The following is a 19,061-nucleotide window of genomic DNA, read 5'->3' as shown; positions in this document are numbered from 1 at the left end:
GGCATTTATTCAAACCACCCCAATGCTTAATGTATTGTGTCCTCTTGCGGCCGCCGTTGCCGGCACTTTTTCCGCTATCCTGTGTATTAGCTAGGCCAAAAATGGCGAACGTGGTGCTGGAGTTCAAGGTGTCTGCCGGTGACTCCGACCCACAGACTCGCCCGATTCTGATAATCGGACAGCATGCCAACCTTCAGCAAGTTGACTGGGGCAAAATTAAGGGGAAACTCCAGCCTGTTGTCAGTAAAGAGGTAACGCGTTCGTGCATGACAATGACTGCTTACTGATGCTAATGCTAAGGGTTAGCTAACACATCGAGGAAGCACACGAGACGCTCCGTCTCAAGTAACTAAATTTCATACTTCACAGTTTCGACACCGGATTTCCAAACGTTTTATTATTGACAACGATATGAATTGGAATAAAACCTTCATTTCCAACGAGCTGGGGCTTTTAAGTGCTTCATTACACGTGCCCGATTAATTCATTTCTCATCAACATATAAATCTCATTTGACCAGGATAACATACTTAAAACTCGCGATTATTTGTTGTTTTGTAAAATTAAGAATTAAAAATCTCTTTCGAGTAGGTGGAAGTAATCTACACTGCTTATATCACACGATTTATGAACGTGGACTTTAATTACTTTAATTAATTACTTATTATGAACACAGGTCAAAAGGCAATTATTAACTTGTATAAGATAAAAATGTTTTACATATTTGCAGCACATAGAAGAGTGCTGCTAACAAAACTGTCAAATTTGTAACAAGCTTAAAAAAAACAGCTAAATAGTACAATTCTAATATCTTGAGGTTTATTTCAATGGTTTGCTGTAACTCCTCATGTGAAATGGAGTGATGAGTAGTGTTCTTTCAGATTTGGCAGGCTGCCCTGAACACTTTGAGCCCCAAGCCTACGGACAGCTGTCCCCTGTACCTCAACTATGCAGCCGTGGCTGCCATTCCTTCGCGTGTCAGCAGGCACAACAGCCCCTCTTCTGCCCACTTTATCTCCCGTCTGGTCCGCACATGTCTTCCTGGAGGGAACAACCGCTGCATCGTGGTCAGTACTTGCACCCCATCCTCATGATCAACCTCTTCAAATGGATCAGTTACTATCCGGGACTATAATCTGTTTCGTCCAGTGGATGGAGACATCTGATGCGTGTGTGTTTCCTCTGTAGATGGTGTGTGAGCGCTCAGAGGTGTTTGCGTCAGCCTGTGCCATTTCCAGATCGTTCCCCATCTTCTCTCGCCGCTCCGCATCCTCGCGCAGGGTTGAGAAGAAGCACGTCGCCGTCGAGTTTGTGATTGTTGGCCAAGACACCAACCAAATGGATGAGGCCGAGCTTGAGGTAGAGTCAGTCACTTGGTGATTGATTGAATAACAAGTGGAAAAGTTTTTCCTGAAGAAAAGAACAGAATAAAAACTAAAAGTAAATTTCCTGGCACTTGGGGGGTCCAAACATATTTCAGGGGGGGCAGTGCCCCAGCAAGCCCCCTTCTAGCTCCACCAGTGACTGCATCTATTAGTCAATTCTGCTATTTGTCATTTGACATCAATGGAGTCTTGCAGTGACCCATGTTGCCTTTTTTTTAGTGTCTCTCCAATACTGCAGACGGAGTGCGACTAGCAGCTCGCATTGTGGACACGCCGTGTAATGAGATGAACACTGACCACTTCTTGGAGGTGAGGAAAACCAACAACTGCAGTTTGGGTCAACCTGTCTAAAGGGCCCCGCACATGTTTCAGGAAATCAAGGCTGTGGGAAGCAAACTCGGAATAACTCCTGTGATTATTCGTGGAGAGGAGCTGAAGGAAAAAGGCTTTGGAGGTAACGTGTTTGTAGGAGATCATTCAGTCCTGGGTAACGCAAAAGAAATAGCTTTTGGCTTTGAAAACTTGGAGGACCAAATTTTATTGCAGCCTGATGCATAGCTGTGTCTTTTTAGGTATTTATGGTGTTGGCAAGGCAGCTGAGAATCCTCCTGCATTGGCAGTCTTGAGCCACACACCAGATGGTGCCACTCAGACCATTGCTTGGGTGGGCAAAGGTATTGTGTATGACACAGGAGGACTCAGCATCAAGGGAAAGGTACGTATTTATTTATTTTTTTCTTGTAGGTAAACGTGGTCTTCTCTTTGCATGCATTTAGAAAGGCAAATCCCGAAATATTAAGGCAAACCAAGTTTTTTGAAGTTCTGACTAAAGAGTTTGCTGAACATATTCTTTTGTTTTGATTTGGTCTAGACCACAATGCCAGGCATGAAGCGAGACTGCGGTGGCGCTGCTGCAATTTTGGGAGCTTTTCAAGCTACCATCAAACAGGTGAGCTCTCAGCAACAACCGTCTCGTCAGTCTGTCTCGCTTGAGAGGTTGTGGGACCCCGGTAAGAAAGTCTCGCTCTTATCTTTGTCCCAGGGCTTCAAGGATAACCTGCACGCCGTGTTTTGCCTGGCAGAAAACTCCGTCGGACCTACGGCCACACGGCCTGATGATATCCACACACTCTACTCTGGAAAGTGAGCGGGTTTCCCAAGCTCTTGTAATGCAAGAACCGTTTGAAACTCAGTGCGGTTTGCTGAAGCGGAACACAAACTAAGCTGTTGTTCTAAATGACTTTAAAAGAACTGTGGAGATCAACAACACTGATGCAGAAGGAAGGTTAGTGCTGGCCGATGGCGTGGTGTATGCCAGCAAAGATCTGTCCGCTGACATCATCCTGGATATGGCCACGCTGACGGGTGCACAGGTATGGATGAAAACTTTTTTTTTTTTTTTTTTTTTTTTTTTAAATAAAGATTGACCTTGAGACAGCAAAGCTTTTTTTTGTTTTGGTTGTGTAGGGGATTTCTACAGGGAAGCACCACGCTGCCGTGATGACCAACAGTGAGCAGTGGGAGACGGCATGCGTGCGTGCCGGGCGCAGCAGCGGCGACCTTGCCCACCCCCTGGTTTATTGCCCCGAGCTGCACTTCACCGAATTTGCTTCTGCTCTTGCTGACATGAAAAATTCAGTGGCTGTGAGTAACTGACTCAGACCGCAACTAGCTTCCTGAGGGGCATTCAATTTGTGGCATGGACTGAAAGACTTCAAATTGGTAATGCTTGTGTTTGTTTGTTTTTGTTCAGGACCGTGAGAACGCTCAGAGCTCATGCGCTGGCCTCTTCATCGTGTCGCACTTGGGCTTTGATTGGCCCGGTGTGTGGGTCCATGTTGACATCGCCTCTCCCGTTCATGCTGTGAGTACCAAAATATTTTAGTAGTGTGTCAGTGCTCTGATTAGACAATCAGGACACGGCCTGTTGTTGAATGCAGCCAGTGTGAGCCTTGTACTTGCCTTGGCAGGGGGAGCGAGCCACGGGATTTGGCGTGGCTTTGCTAATGGCCCTCTTCGGTCAGGCTTCTGATGACTCTATGCTGAACCAAGTGTCTCCTTTGGGTGCTGCCTCCAATATGTTAGAGGAGCAGATGGAGCAAGACTGCAAAAGGAGAAGGCTGGTATAGGAGACACAACGGCACGCTGGAGCACTCTACCGCCACAAACCTGAAACTGTCGAAGCAAGTGCCCATTCACTTTGGGTTAATGTGTTTTACTAAACTGTGAGTCGGCACTCTCTTTGATTACATTTGACTTCACCGAATAAAAGTAAATACATGGCTATGTTGTCTGAGCTCTATTCACCAATCACCACTGTTAAAAAATTGTTACTCTAGCGCAATCAATGAAATACTCAAGTATAACATTGGGACAAATGAATTCTCACTGGACGTTTTTTAGTTCTGAAATATAATGTATCAACCATTTTCTCATAAAAAAAGTAATTAATGAATAATTACGCCTCAACTTGGAACGATCTTCCGCTTACCCAGCAAATAACTGGCCAAGCCACTAGTGGGCGCTGTAGGAAATGTGAAGTCCATGTGACGTACAATGACTCAGCATCAGTGTCATGTGATTGGACACGAGCAAATAGAGAACTTCCCGGTAAAGCGGTTTGTCCAAATGGCGAACACTTCTTTCCTTACTTTATTTTCCGTTCTGTTGTCTGCCGTGTTGGCCGGACAGCATTTCACGGAGAAAAATCCCTGTTATGTCCCCAGGCCAAGAAAAAACGGCTTCGGGTTGAGGTAAGTTGGTTGTTTTGAACAATTATGCTAGCTTGTTAGCGACAGTGCTAACTTGATGTCCGGGGGCAGTCACGAGTTTTACTTGGGTAGACACAAAAACCATCACATTAAGTGATAATATTAAAATATAATTAAGAATGACAATGTTTATTAGTAGTTCAACAGTTATGTAATTGTCAGTTAACGTTTGTTTCGTAATTAGGAAGTAAACAGGTTATTCATGTACTGACTTTTTCCATGCCAACTCAGCTCCCCCCTCATGAAAATTTTAGCAAAGCGCAGTTTGATTATCATAATTGCTGTTGTTGATCGTCAATGAACACCGAATTTCAAATTTGAGGTCAATCGGAGCAGGGGTTTGGGAGCTACGACCTGTCGAAATTTTACATTCGCAGCCAAAAAGGGGCGTGGCCACCTCAAGGCAATAGTCAACTCACTATTTATTAAAATCCAAATCTTCATAATTAAACCCACTGTGATTATTCATGTAATTACCATTGCCTTTGTTTTTTGTTTTTAATTGTAAGTGGAGAACTTTTTATTTGTTGGATAATCTCAATCAAATGCCCACACAGGATAGATCTGGATCTATATTAACCAAAATTCAGCTTATACATTGATTGTTTCCTTTCAGGACCTCGCCTCGTCCTCACGAGTATTTGAGCATTTCTGAACTGCCCAAGTCGTGGGACTGGAGGAACATCGGCGGCATCAACTTTGTCAGCACCACTCGCAATCAGCACATTCCTCAGTACTGCGGCTCATGCTGGGCTCATGGCAGCACCAGTGCAATGGCAGGTTCGACTCATAAATTTCCTTTTCCTTTGTGTCGCATATTATCCAATTTCACTTTTCAAAAGTGTCATTATACTATTCATTGCAAATAGCAATTATGGCATTAGTGTGTAAGGCTTTCTCACCAAACTTCTTTTTTCCATTGATGTCTAGATCGCATCAATATTCAGCGGAAGGGGGCATGGCCGTCCGCCTACCTCTCAGTGCAGCATGTGCTCGACTGCGGAGAATCCGGTTCTTGCCACGGTGGCGATCACAGCGGGGTGTGGGAGTACGCCAACAGCCACGGCATCCCAGACGAGACATGCAATAACTACCAGGCCAAAGACCAGGGTGAGGCTCCTTCAGAGTGACAGCAACCGACCAAGCGAGCCACCCAAACATGTCCGTCACTTGTTCTTCTGACCCTCCACCGTAGAATGTAAACCCTTCAACCAGTGTGGCACCTGCACCACCTTCAACGTATGCAATGTTGTACGCAACTACACTCTGTGGAAGGTGGGCGATTACGGAGAGGTCAGCGGGAGGGAGAAGATGATGGCCGAGATCTACGCAAGAGGACCAATCAGGTTTGTTGAATGAAAGCTGCCACTTAAGCTTACAAACATTGGTGCTTTTTTGTTTGTATGGTAAACTGGTGTCTAATAGAAAAGTATTGCTTTGGCGCCAAGGCACTGTGTTAAAGTTCAGAAGCTTCATGTTGGGGAATTCAACTCATCTAGGATGGGGGCGTCAACTACCAGATTTGTTAAACATATGGGAAAATAATTTTCAGATGGTAGGATGAGGTAAATTTATTTGTAGAGCACCATTTATACACAAGGCAAGTCCATAGTGCATTAAATATACAAAAATAGTAACAAGATTGAATATTTTTCCCCCCCCATTGGCTTTAATAGTGAAGTGTTTCCTCGCTTACATGCACTGCTTGCACTAACAACATAGCAAGATGAGCTATTATACGCAGTCTGTTTTGCCAACTTAGCAATTTTCAGTCTATATTTTGCAACTTTTTTGACACTAGAGACTGTAAAAGAAAAAATGTTGCTAAGACAAGTGATTGAAATATTTTTCATTGTTTTCTATATGAAAACTACCCTGAATTTTGTGATGCAGTCTTCTCTTTTTTTTTCTTTCAGCCAAGATCATTGTTGCATATTTGTAAGTAAACTGGGACATTTGTGTCTTTTAGCTGTGGTATCATGGCGACAGACAAACTAGACAAGTACAACGGCGGACTCTACTCAGAGTACGTTGAGGAGCCCTTCGTGAACCACATCGTGTCAGTGGTGGGATGGGGAGTGGAGGACGGTGTAGAGTACTGGATCGTACGGAACTCCTGGGGAGAGCCGTGGGTAAGCGCGTCGATCGAGAGCGACAAAGTCAAATTATGAGAACGTCATGTTTTAAAGTCTTGTGGTTGTCTTCAGGGTGAGAAAGGTTGGCTCAGGATTGTCACCAGTGCCTACAAGGGAGGAAGTGGAAGTTCCTACAACCTGGCAATAGAGAAGGACTGTGTCTATGGAGACATTATAGTTCCTAAAGACTACCTCGTCTAGCCTACAGCAGGACTGTCAGGATTAACTTTTAATCATAACCAAAAAGGGAACGTGTAATTCTTTTGCTGGCTAGAAGTGTATTTTAAATTTGATTGCCAAATGGTTGGCATTTTAATTGTCAGAGAGGTGCAGACTGTTAAGTAGTCTTAAAAAAAGTCACTTGAACGTGGGTGAGATCTGACAACGATCACGTAGCAAATTTCCCACACAACAAAAGTCCAGACAGACTTGAAAACCACAAAAGACTTGTTTGCATCTCAAAATAAAAATAAGCAACATATCTTAAAATGAATGGTGAACCACTGTCACGTTGCTCTGCTCTGAGTTCCACTGAAGTGATTAAAGCGTGCCTTGATAGTACAACAGGTTGCACATAAGTTATTTCACACAATGATTGTGCTGACAATGTCAGTCTTTAAGAGATGCTGTGTGGCCTTCTCACTGTGCGGAGACAAAGCTGTCCTGAAGCTGCATCTCAAGTAGCTCCCAGTTTATCTCAATGGCCACAAGTCCCAAGTTGTGTCATCAGACCGGTCAATCCAAAAGATTTCTTTCAGCTCTTTATGATATCAAACGTCCTCAATTAATCATGATGAAATTTGACTTGCAATGAGCTGGAAAACAGAACAGCGAGTTAGTTTCCTTAAATCAATATGACCCAAAAAAAAAAACTTTAGGTTTGGGGGAGGCAGCGTACCAATGAATTCTGCGACTGGGTCGTGTTCGCCTTCCGTGCGGATTGTTCCTGCGATGCTATCGTTCTCCAAGATGGGCAGGAAGAGCTGAACAAAGTCAGACGTGTATGGAGGTGCGATCACGTCTAGGACCTTTGTAAGGACAGCAAGTCAAGTCAGCTTTAGTGCACAAATCTTATTTAACCGCACAGAAAATTTGATTATTCATTAAGTACTGTGTTAGTTACCTCCGTGACAAAATAGCGAATGAGGGAGATGTCAGTGTTGAGCTTTTCCAGACACTTGCGAATGTAGCCAACCACAGGCAGGACATAACCACGACTCAGCAGATGTACCATCCGGTCCAAGAGCGTCTTCTTGAGCTCCAACTGGGAGGAAAGTAAATTGTGTCATCAATTAAGGATATACTTGAGGTGAGGAACCGATCGAGAAACACACCTGTTCCATTACGTCGAGCTGCGAGTGCTCGGTCTCAAAGAGCTTGATGAGCAGCTGGAGAACCTGAGGGTGCAGCAGCTGATGACACGTGCAAATCTGCCGGGGAAAGGAAAACCACGTTAACGGCTGTCTTTGGAAAAAAACCTCCAACTCTCTCTTTGTACCTCATCCAGCAGAGCCAAATGGACCGGTGTGTGATCGGTCTGCAGCTGAAAGTAGCGAGGCTCCGAAACGGTCCAGTCCACCCACTTCAGAACCCCCATGGCAACCACTGGGAAACTGTGTGCGAAAATCAACCGAAGCCATCAACTAATTGTGTTCAATTACCTCCATTTGGCAGCCTTCCACTCACCGTATGCACTGGTACAGCGTACCGAGCTCAGCCACCAACTCTGTGGCGCCTTTGTTTTCGTTGCAGCAAAGGTTATGCACCGTCTCGATGGCCTTCGAGGATGATTTGAGCTCATCCTTGTTGATGTTCACTCGCTTGTTCTACGATCGCAACATATTCTTAGCCACTGTTGAAAAGCAAAACACGAGAGGTCCCAACCTTTTTCCACGTCTCGACCACGCTGGCGGCGTAGGCCAGGATGTGAATATATTTGTGCTTATGATCTTGGTTAATCTTTGAGCCAGGCTTGAACAGCGACTGCATGAAGAGGTCCAGAAAAGCTGGCACTCTGATCTGAGGAACAACAAAGAGGAAGTGCTCGTCAGTAAAATCGATCGCCTTGATTCTACCAATGAAGGAAATCAAATGGATAAAAAAAAAAAAAACTCTACATCACAATGGAAGAATGATTCAAATGTTTCTAGTCATGCCATGATGTCATATTATTCCTCACCAGCTCCACGGGAGGTGGGTCCATGCTGCTGAACATCTTAAAGAGCACAGTGATATCGGCGGGATTCAGGGCTCCTTTGGACAACATGGCCCCCAGCGCCTGGCAGGCACGAGGGTAGGCCGCTGCCGTACCCAGTGCCAGCGTTATCTGACTGGCATCGTGGCCCCTGACACGACAGAGTCACACAATCAACATCCAACAGTGCAAAGGCATGCACATCGTGTGCCGCGTTTCTAGAAAATGCCTTTAGTGGAGTAGTACCTCTTGTGGGCCGACTTCTGCACCTCCTGACCAATCCGGCGTACAGCCGAGCCGCCTTGCTCTTCCTGGGCCAGGATGGACATCATAGCCTGAGCGAAGAGGTATGTGTGCTCACCGTGGCACACCATTTTCTAAAAAGAGACATGAAATCAAAAGTAAGGGAGACTAAAATGAAAAAGAACTCTATACAACACAATTATACAACACATAGTCGTGTTAAGAATTCTCAAAAGAGGCCTCACAGCAAATTCTGGCAGGTTCTTCTCCAGGTTCTCCTCTCCTCCATCCAGCAACGTAGCTAAAGATGTCCTCAACACCCGAGAGAAAACCTCCAGCTGCTGGCACGCCGTCGACACACTGGTGATTTCACCCTGGTAGCCTGCGTCTGAAATCAGCTACAAAACAAACATTGCAGCGGAGTTTGACTGAGATACTCAAACCACAAGTTACTTAAAAAGTTTCTGACGTCATACCTTCACGGTGAAGTTGAGCATCAGACAATCGGGATGAGCCTCAGCCAGCTTATAGAAGAGGTCTCGCCAAGTCGTGTGAGCGATCATTTGCTCCAGCCAAGCAGGAGTCTAAAGACATTCAGACTCAAGTTAATTAGGTGACTTGATTAATATTAGCGGATGCCCTACCTCGCCCTCCACGGTGAAAATGGAATCTGCTTTTTGGGGATCAAAGTGCTTTATCAGCAGACTTTTAAGATGATTCTCAACTCGTTCCTGTACTTGTGCAGGCTCAACACCTGGAAAGCACATGACAATTCCAGCTAGATGAACAAGAGTGAGGAGAAGCAAAAGCAGGACGGGAGGAGCTGCCAACCCATCTGGATGAGCCACTCGGCCAGCAGGTTGACGGTCTGAGCCACTGCGGAGTAGTTTTCTGACAGAAGTTGGATGACGTGTTCTGGAGAACCACCTGCCTGGAAATACCTGGAACAAAAAAATACAAGAGAAGCTCAAATTCAATGCTCTCATCATATTTCAAAACAGGATGCTGCAACTTGCATGAAAACAGGTGCGTACATTTTAAGGGTGTTGAAAATGGCAGGCTCCATGATGTAATCCCTGCTGGAAAATTTCTTCAGACAATCCTCTTGGATTTTTCCCAAATTTTCCACATCAATATATGCATCCTCCTGAAAGAAAATGGCAAGATTGTCTTTAAGGTAGTAGTGTCACCCCTCTTGCCCCCATTCAATTGGCATGCTAACAATAACAGCAACAAGTCTTACCGTGTTAGCGTCCGGGCCTTCCCAATCCCCCCCGCCGCTATAATATTCCTCATCCATGTCGCGGGGTACTGGTTAGAATTTAACTAACTATAGTGACTCGTTATTTGGTTCCTTGCAAACAAAGAGAAACACTACGAAGATGTTTGTTCAGTAAGCTAGCCAGGTGATCCGCAGGAAAATGGCGAGGCGCTGAACGTAAGACACGCCTCCATAATACTTTGCCCCGAATTTGTCCTGTAAGGCACAACTGACTCACTCGCGTCAAATTGAAGGCATATAATGATAGGCTGCACAACAAACTGATGAATTACTAGCTTTCAAATCAGAGACTAATAAAAACAAAAAAATGCGAGCATCATCTCTATTTTAAAAGTGAAGGCAATTTGTAATTTTAGTATTGACACATGAAGTTAATGCACAATTTCTTTGTGGGCCACATAAAATGATGTGGTGGGCCGTATCTGGCCCCCGGGCCTTGGGTTTTACACCTATGTGGTAGAGGTATGTAGCAGAGTTAAGTTTAAAAAGAATCTGAAAGTCTAGTTACTGCAGAAGTCCTTAAATATCCACCCTACTGGTCAAGCTTATTCCCCAATGAATTTATTTGTGTCTGAGTCACCTCTTGTATTGGTTTTTATACAGGTTTTATTTGTGGCCAAAAGATCAACTATTCTTTGCAGCTTAAGTGTACTTTACCCCTCTTACACAACCGATCACATTTTTTCTCTTTTCTTTGCTGTTTCTTTGGCACAACAATGTGCCTGAGTGACCTTACCAGCAGATGTCTTATCATTGGCCAAATAAAGCACTTTATCTCAGCCACATTGAGCATTAAGAGATGGTGAGAGAAGAGCGGCTTCAATTTGCTCTGTAAGATCATCGGAGTCTACTGAAGACTCATTCCAGCTGCTCCATCTCTCACATCACACCTAATAATACACCACGACAACAGGCACCAATGGACAGAAGCTGATGGGGGGGCTGAGTCACACACTGGCCGGACTATATATATGCATCACGTCAGGCTAGAGGGGCTAGGAGACACACCCCAGGCGCCCAGCAGACATACCGAAAAGAACCGACACAACAACTCGGAGCAACATGTCACAGGTAAATTCAGTTTTTAATTGAGTTTTCATCATTATACTGTAACACTCTCAACCCTTCTGCTCTTGTGTCCATCCTAGCCAGGTGAAGTGAAAAAGAAGAAGCGTCCCCCCATGAAGGAGGAGGACCTGAAAGGAGCCCGCAGCAAACTGGGCCTTAAGGGTGAAGTCAAGAGTAAGACCTATGAGGTCATGGCGGAGTGTGGTAAGTCGCATGGGTTCTTTCCTCTCGTCACACTTTCACAAACGTAAAGTCTGTTTCCATTCCAACAAGTACGTTTTCAAGATGGCTTGGTGTTGTTCCATCTATCAGCACACAGCAATATAGCGCAAATTAGACAATCGGTGCCCCGTAACATAATACAGCAACAAGAAAAATACGCACCATCAAAAGTTAGTTCCCTGACTGGGAATCGAACAAGGGTGTTTTCAATTTTTTCCGTCTATTGATATTTGTGATAAAATATGACCCATTAAATTTGTCGATAAAGTCAAGTCTTACGGCATTATCGATTCATTTTGCAAGCACTTTGGAGTCGGACAAAAGAATGAGAAAATCGGATATCACCTGTTTTTGCAGAACTTTGTCATGTACTGTATCTGTTGTGCTTTTGTCGTTTCAGAGAGAATGGGCAAAGTAGCACCATCCGTGTTCAGCAACGTCAGGTCAGGGGCTGAGACGTCCCTGGCCAAGCCTGCTGCCCAAGCCCCAGGAGCCAGCGTGTTCAACAAGTAGTGCCTCATTGCAAGACTCGTTTGCGAAAATACTCGATGCCATCGAGTTGATGGTTTTTTTTATATTGATTTTTAACTATTTGTTAAAAAAATGTTGACACGGTGGGTGAGTTGCACTTTGCAATTTACACAGTGAATGAATCAGACATGACTGTTGTGCTCCCAATCAATGCTTGGAAGTATTTTTTTCTGTTTGTACGTTTTTATCTCTTGTTCAGTATAATTAAATAAAAAGTGACTTGCTAGCCACAAAAGCACCATGTACAAAAACATGTAAACCATTTGATGGTTTTCTGGTGGTTTGAATCACCTTGAGACTCAACTTACAGTGTTGAAAGAGTCCACTCACTAAGCCTCTGTTGAATTGTGAACGTAAAATCCCCTGGCCACGATATGAGAAATTACAGCCAGCAATATGTTTTTTTTTTTGTCTTTTTTCTAAGTTGCACTAAAGCTACAGTAGCAACTTGACGACTCCAGCACAAGTGAGCACAGGATGCATGATTAAGCTATAAAAAAAATGAGAGCGGGGCAAACTGAACAGTGCACTATTCACTAGAAAGAAACTTTAAAAACATTTCATTTCGCTGGTACAGCAAATGTGCTTGTACTGTTAATACTGGTTAATATGAAATGCTGCGATTATGATACTCTGCAGTGTTGCAAAAAGCGTTTGGCAATGTTGTAAACACAGCAGATACCAGGTATGTATATTTTTTTTCAAGCTTCCTGTGACATGGCTTTTAGTTGGTCAGCACTGGGTCCCTCCCATTGGCAGGAGAACTTATTTTAGGGATGAAAGTAACTGTGTGTTCAGTTGAGCTTTGGTCATGTCTGGAGCATTGACTGTTGGTCTACTGCTGCTGTGGGGCAGCGCCTGCTTATGGCTGCCCAGCCCAGTTCAGGGAGATTTGGTCATCCCTGGACCTCACGGAGCTGCCGAGGTAATATTCAGACGTCTAGGATTAAGTTTTAAAAGAGTTGAAGATTTTTTGTGACGTTTTAAGAATCTTTTCTGATTTCTAGTTTGTTTCTCTGCTCTTTGTTTTTATAGGAGGCAGGACATCCTGCCAGGTCACTGAAGGTATTTGGCAAAACTTACCTTGACTTAATAGTTTATCAAGTTTTAGTTGTTAGCCCACCACATTTTTGATGCATTTTAATAAACACAAATATAGTACTGTTTTTTAAAGACAATGTAAAGAAATTACCTGAGGGCCAAAGCAGTAAAGCTGCCTTTATTTATTTGTCACATTGTGCTTTACGTGATTGAAAGTACTTTTAAAAGCATTTAAAAACAACTATGGTTGTTTTCGTTCAATAAATAGCTTAAAGTGCATGGGCAACTATGGCTCTGCTTTTTCGCCCCAACTTAGCTGGTGGCACATCTGTACGTCAAATATTGGTCTGCAACACATACACACACACACACACAAAAATCAACTATGTGACATCCCAACTTTACTCCTTGAGGCATTGTTCATCGCAGGATGTTGGTTCTTCAACCGAATATTGAATTTTCTGAAAATAATGATAATAATAATAAAAAAAAATCAGTTCCAGATCGCAAAACTGCCTGGTGGTAACGTAGTGGCTTGCTTCAGAGCATTTAAGAGTTTTCAAAATTTGCACTTCAGCTTTGCACACTTGTGGATCGCTGACTTGCATGTCAGAAGGTGTAATTGTCTATTTCTTTCTTACAGAAAAGAAGTATGCAGGATCTCACGGTGAGAAATGGATTCGTATATTCTTCTGCAATTCCCAACATGATCATTCCTAGGCATAAAGAGTGTACCCAAACAAGCATCACTTCATTTGGCAGGTGGAGGTGCACAGTGTGACGGTGGACTGTGTCGTGATGTCTCGGTTCGCTCACACCGTCATAACATCCACGGCTTTGAACAAAGCCAACGTCTCGCAGGAAATCTTCTTCGAAGTGGACCTCCCCAAAACGGCCTTCATCACCAATTTTAGCATGTAAGGTCACCATGATGATATGTTAGAGCATAGGTGTCAAACACAATGCCCGGGGGCCAGATACGGCCCGACACATCATTTTACGTGGCCCACAAAGACAAATTTTGCATCGACTTTGTGTCATTACTAAAATTACAAATGTCTTTACTTTTAAAAAATAGAGACATTGTTACTAATTTTTATTACCATTTGTCCTTTTAAAAGAGAATGTTTTTTTTTCTGATTGCAAAACTAGTTATTCATTATTCATTTGTTGTGTAGCCTATATTGTATGTATACAGAATACGTCGATAATGGCCCTCCGAGGAAAATTATGACTATGGACAAAAATAAGTTTGACGCCCCTGTTTTAGAGCAAGGGTTGTCAAAAATGGTGTAGTTAGGGTTGACTTCAGTGGATAATTGCCAAAAATCTGTGGGCGGAATGTAGCCTGGGTTTAAAATCATGCTTTGGGGAACACAAATCGGTTCTTGTTTACACAACAGATAAGCGGTTCTAAAGTCCATTCTGACTTGGGGACTTTGACACAGATCTTTCTTCACAGGGAGATTGATGGTCAAGTGTATGTCGGAGAGGTGAAGGAGAAAGAGAAAGCCAAGAAACAGTATGAGAAGGCGGTTTCTTCAGGACGGACCGCCGGACTGGTCAAGTAAGTCGGCAAAGACAAATGAGACTTGGATCATGTCATGACTTCTATTGTGCTTCTATCAAGGGTTTCTGGGAGGAAGATGGAGAAGTTTTCAGTGTCTGTCAACATCGCCGCGAAAAGTAACGTTACGTTCGTTTTGACCCACGAGGAGCTCCTCCAGAGGAAACTGGGCCAGTATGAGATCCTGACCCGAGTGAAACCACAACAACTTGTCCAGGAGTTTCAGGTTACTGCATTTTCATTTACCAATCCTCCAATTGGTGCTAAATGAAGTGTCACAATTTCTGGACATGTTTGAATCAGATCGTAGCGAACATCTATGAGCCTCAAGGAATCGCTTCAGTTGACACCCATGCGACGTTTCTCACCAATGACTTGCTCCCCATGGTGGAGAAAACCGTGACCGAGAAGAAGGTACATTTTGGAAAGTCTTCGGCTGAATTTTGGCGCAGGGATGTCCAAGTGCTCAATTATGTGGCACGATCTCAGAAGATTTCTGTTGTCAAGTTGGTTGATGGATAGATTTGCTCCTACTTCCAGGCACACATTGCCTTCTCACCGAGTCTGGATCAGCAGAGAAAATGCCCGGACTGTGATGGCACACTGATCGATGGAGATTTTGTCATCTCGTATGATGTGAAGCGTGCAACCAGCCTCGGGGACATTCAGGTCATTTGTGAACTTCTTATTAATCAATTCTTTGGATTGCCACAACGCCATTTTGCCGACTTAGCGTAACCTTTTCTGCCCTTCAGATTGTGAACGGATACTTTGTGCATTACTTTGCACCACCCGACCTGCCAAGAGTGCCAACAAATGTCGTGTTTGTGATTGATAGGAGTGGCTCAATGTCCGGAAATAAAATGCACCAGGTAAGCGACTATGTGAGCGGTGATGCCCTCAGGCTCAGATTGTCGTAATGGAATGTTCTGACGAGCAAATGTTTTCCTTCCAGACCCGATGGGCAATGAAAGCCATCCTTTCTGATCTGAAAGAGGATGACCATTTCGCCATTGTGCAGTTTGGTCACTCGATTGAGTGTTGGAAGGAAACACTGATCAAAGCTACAAAGGACAACGTGGCCAGTGCCAGACGATATACCGAACTGTTGTCGGCCAATGGAGGTTATCAAAGAACTGCAATTTTATATGCTTAAGAATGCTTTTTTTTAATTGTCTGTTCTCGTTCTAGGAACTGACATAAATGGTGCATTGTTAAGAGGATTGACAATGCTGCTGGAAGACAAAACCGAGAAGAGGGTCCCAGAGCGAAGCGTTGACATGATCATTTTACTCACTGATGGAATGCCCAATTCAGGTCAGCATGTGCTGTTTTGTTTCTTCATTTGGGAGGGATGTTCTACATTTGCTGCTTTCTCAGTCGAAGGCAGATGTCATTTTTATTTCTAATCAAATTTGGGCACATTTTGTCTTCTGAAGGTGAGACAGATCCGATAAGGATCCAAGAGAATTTGGCCGCCGCCAATGGCGGAAACACGACTTTATTCAGTCTTGGATTTGGAAATGATGTGGACTATGGCTTCTTAAATGTGCTGAGTCAAAAAAACAAAGGACTGGCTCGTAGAATCTATGAAGCCTCTGATGCCGTTCTTCAACTTCAGGTGGGGAATGCAGGTTCATTTTACAGCATTAGCACAAGCTAAAGCTAAGAGCTGACATTCTAAACGTGGCAAAAAATTGAATGCCCCAAATAAATGAATTTATTCCAGGGTTTCTTCGAGGAGGTGTCCAGCCCGCTGCTTTCCGAGGTGGATTTACGTTACCCTGACAATGCAGTGGGTTTTCTAACCACCAACCACTTTAGCCAGTTGTTTAATGGCTCTGAGATTGTGGTGGCTGGTCGACTGCTGGACAACGACCTGGACAACATGCTGGTGGAAGTGGTCGGCCAAGGGGTGAGACCTTCTCTGACTTTTATTGAACCACACACACACACTGTTGCTGACAGAGAATTCCATATTCCATATTGAGATGTAATCTTCAACAGATATAGCTTCCTAAATTGTTTTCCTGCCCTATAGTTTGAGGAGGACTTCCAAGTGCAGGGCCAGACCAGTGCTCTGGACTGGGGCACGATTTATCCAGACGACGAGTACATCTTTGGGGACTTCACCGAGCGTCTGTGGGCTTATCTTACCATTCAGCAACTACTGGAGAAGAGGTAATCTTAAATATTTGTGACACTCTGAAAAAAGCCATAGAAAATGGATGGATGGCTCCTATTAGTATCCTTTTTTACAGCAAGACTGGTAGCCAGGATGAGAAAGAAAATGCCACAGCCAAGGCCTTGGAGATGTCCCTACAATACAGTTTTGTCACCCCTCTCACTTCCATGGTGGTCACCAAACCTGAGATTGAGAACAAAACAGACAGTCCCCTCATTGCTAACAAACTGACTGAGGGTGAGACATGGATCTTTATTCATTTATGATCAATTATTTCAAGGTTACGTCACCAAAAGAATGCTAGAAAGATGTCGTTGCAATTATAAAGATGCAGAATGTTTGCAAGGGAAGAGAGTGCGATTGCCAAATCAAGATTTATCAAGATGATAGTATCCTGCAGGACTGAGTGCACTTGTCAAAAATGCAATTTATGGGTGTGCACTTTGTGCAATCAACCAATAGACCTTTTTATTATTTTGCCTCAATACATACATATTTTTTTCAGTTAAATTAAAGGTTATAATTTAGAGTCATTTTAGTAATGTTTTAAAAAAAAAAAAAAAACTTTTATTAATTTAATCGCAATCTGTGAATGCGGTCAAACCTATCCCTGATTTAGAATGGTGACGTAGCAAATTATTTTTCCTCTTTTATTCATTGACAGAGGAAAGACAAGCGGCAGAGCGAGCACGTAAGACTTTTTTTTTTTTTTAATACTTATTGTTGTGTTTTTGTGAAAATAATGACAACTGATTTACCAGTCTTTCTTTTATTCTGGGATATTGTACAGGCCCTTATCTCCATACAATGGCATCCCGACCTTTTCCATCCCATACTGCCTATGCTCCACCCTCTTATTTTGGTAAGTACTCTCAATTTTCAATACATTCGGTCGGCTCGACGTGAATCACAAATGAAAATACATCATTGAATGTGTTTGTTTGCAGTGGATGGAGATCCCCATTTTATCCTGGAGCTACCAGACAGTGACGATGCGCTGTGTTTCAATATCAATGACAAACCAGGAACTATTTTCAACCTTGTCAAGGACACAAAGTCAGGTCGGACCAATTTCACAGAAGATCATATGCTAAAACATTTGAATCCTAATGCAAATCATGCAGATGAATTATTTTGTTTCCTCATTCATCAGGTATTTTGGTGAATGGCCAGACCATAGGAGACAAACAAATTCCTCCCGACGGTAAAATCTATACGTACTTTTGGCGTTTTGGCATAATCCACAGAAATCTTGGAGTGAGGATGGAGGTGAGCACTCAAGGCATTTCAGTGATCCAAGATGGCAATCGACTCAGGTTGCAGTGGTCCAACACGACTTCCCTCAAGGGAGATACGTAAGTGAGTCAGTAGTAGATTGTGTAAAAAAGGCCTTTGGCATCCTCATCTGAATCAGAGTCACGAACACAAGAGTAACATCTGCAAGTCTTATTATACGTGGCCAAAAAAAAAAACATTCATCCATCATTATACCCCTTCTTTCTTCTTTACTCATCTCTCCTTTTGTCCCTAGCATGGATATTCTCGTGACCAAGGATCGCAGCCTGACAGTAACTCTAAAAGATTCTGTGAAGTTTGTGATCCTGCTACATAAAGTGTGGGAGAAGCACCCGTACCATCGGGATTATTTGGGCTTCTACACTCTGGACACCCACCTCCTGTCACCGTCTGTTCATGGGATGCTAGGTATGGATGGATGGATGGATGGATGGATGGATGGATGGATGGATGGATGGATGGATGGATGGATGGATGGATGGATGGATGGATGGATGGAGTCTTGATGATGCCTCTGACTATACAGTAGCTAAAATGATCGTACCTTGGTGGCTCCTCATGCAGGTCAGTTCTACCACGGGCTTGAATACGAGGTCACAAACTTGCGCCCCGGAGAAGTCCCAGAGAAACCAGATGCCACCATGTACGTCAAAGGACATGAGCTCAATGTGACCAGGTAAATAAGACACGACTGGTGTTCTTCAATAAGTTTCAGCTTTTTGTTCATGGCAGCCTTTTGCTGCTCCACAGAGGCTGGCAACGAGACTTCAGAAGAGATGTGAAGAATGGAGAAAATGTTCCCTGCTGGTTCATTCATAATAATGGCACAGGCCTCATTGACGGAGATTTCTCGGACTACATTGTGTCTGGCCTCTTTAAAACAGTTTAGAGAAAAAAAATGTCTAATGATGTTTTTCTTGATCCATAACGACAAAACACAAATCTGAGCAGTTTTATACCCGTGTGGAATAAAACTTATCCAAATTTTCAACGTTTTTTTTTTAAACTTATCATTTAATCAATCAATTCTTGGCTTCCCTTTTGCACAAAGTTGCCTTTGTTTTCTTGGGTGCAACAAATCTATCCATCTGGATGGGCAAGTCCAGATTTGACTTTGGGTTACAACACTTCCCTCGCATTC

General features: G+C 43.5%; 5 protein-coding genes across 5 annotated transcripts; 4 read left to right on the top strand and 1 right to left on the bottom strand.

Moving 5' to 3' along the window:
- Nucleotides 1–44: 44 nt before the first annotated feature.
- npepl1 (aminopeptidase like 1) lies at nt 45–3,669 on the top strand. The gene is made up of 12 exons (XM_088390838.1): nt 45–251; nt 882–1,067; nt 1,189–1,359; nt 1,605–1,694; nt 1,758–1,839; nt 1,958–2,100; nt 2,257–2,334; nt 2,428–2,528; nt 2,635–2,758; nt 2,853–3,029; nt 3,139–3,249; nt 3,356–3,669. Exons 1-12 carry the CDS (start codon nt 102–104, stop codon nt 3,512–3,514), a joined length of 1,572 nt encoding a protein of 523 aa, XP_088246964.1. The 5' UTR covers nt 45–101; the 3' UTR covers nt 3,515–3,669.
- A 281-nt stretch (nt 3,670–3,950) lies between these two features.
- Nucleotides 3,951–6,855, top strand: ctsz (cathepsin Z). The gene is made up of 6 exons (XM_088390839.1): nt 3,951–4,138; nt 4,773–4,936; nt 5,087–5,266; nt 5,352–5,502; nt 6,126–6,288; nt 6,364–6,855. Exons 1-6 carry the CDS (start codon nt 4,014–4,016, stop codon nt 6,490–6,492), a joined length of 912 nt encoding a protein of 303 aa, XP_088246965.1. The 5' UTR covers nt 3,951–4,013; the 3' UTR covers nt 6,493–6,855.
- nelfcd (negative elongation factor complex member C/D) lies at nt 5,713–10,190 on the bottom strand. Its single transcript, XM_088390837.1, has 15 exons — nt 9,972–10,190; nt 9,763–9,875; nt 9,560–9,669; nt 9,373–9,482; nt 9,205–9,312; nt 8,974–9,126; nt 8,732–8,862; nt 8,471–8,636; nt 8,176–8,310; nt 7,978–8,117; nt 7,790–7,904; nt 7,626–7,721; nt 7,415–7,555; nt 7,190–7,319; nt 5,713–7,106 (listed from the first exon to the last, which is right to left on the bottom strand). The coding sequence occupies exons 1-15, from the start codon at nt 10,026–10,028 to the stop codon at nt 7,072–7,074; spliced, it is 1,740 nt and encodes a 579-aa protein (XP_088246963.1). The 5' UTR covers nt 10,029–10,190; the 3' UTR covers nt 5,713–7,071.
- Nucleotides 10,191–10,848: 658 nt separating this feature from the next.
- mustn1b (musculoskeletal, embryonic nuclear protein 1b) lies at nt 10,849–12,234 on the top strand. Its single transcript, XM_088390841.1, has 3 exons — nt 10,849–11,081; nt 11,159–11,282; nt 11,701–12,234. The coding sequence occupies exons 1-3, from the start codon at nt 11,073–11,075 to the stop codon at nt 11,811–11,813; spliced, it is 246 nt and encodes an 81-aa protein (XP_088246967.1). The 5' UTR covers nt 10,849–11,072; the 3' UTR covers nt 11,814–12,234.
- A 359-nt stretch (nt 12,235–12,593) lies between these two features.
- Nucleotides 12,594–18,911, top strand: LOC148390503 (inter-alpha-trypsin inhibitor heavy chain H3-like). Its single transcript, XM_088390835.1, has 22 exons — nt 12,594–12,756; nt 12,867–12,896; nt 13,516–13,539; nt 13,635–13,789; nt 14,335–14,439; nt 14,503–14,665; nt 14,743–14,853; nt 14,980–15,108; nt 15,195–15,311; nt 15,395–15,563; nt 15,631–15,756; nt 15,879–16,060; nt 16,169–16,354; nt 16,481–16,620; nt 16,701–16,861; nt 17,289–17,315; nt 17,415–17,486; nt 17,572–17,685; nt 17,778–17,979; nt 18,156–18,328; nt 18,485–18,596; nt 18,671–18,911. The coding sequence occupies exons 1-22, from the start codon at nt 12,643–12,645 to the stop codon at nt 18,807–18,809; spliced, it is 2,751 nt and encodes a 916-aa protein (XP_088246961.1). The 5' UTR covers nt 12,594–12,642; the 3' UTR covers nt 18,810–18,911.
- Nucleotides 18,912–19,061: the final 150 nt, after the last annotated feature.

Source organism: Syngnathus floridae, chromosome 11, assembly GCF_059516105.1.
Source record: "Syngnathus floridae isolate MCC-2025c chromosome 11, RoL_Sflo_1.0, whole genome shotgun sequence".
Lineage (NCBI taxonomy): Eukaryota > Metazoa > Chordata > Actinopteri > Syngnathiformes > Syngnathidae > Syngnathus > Syngnathus floridae.
This window is presented reverse-complemented; position numbering and strand designations above follow the sequence as displayed.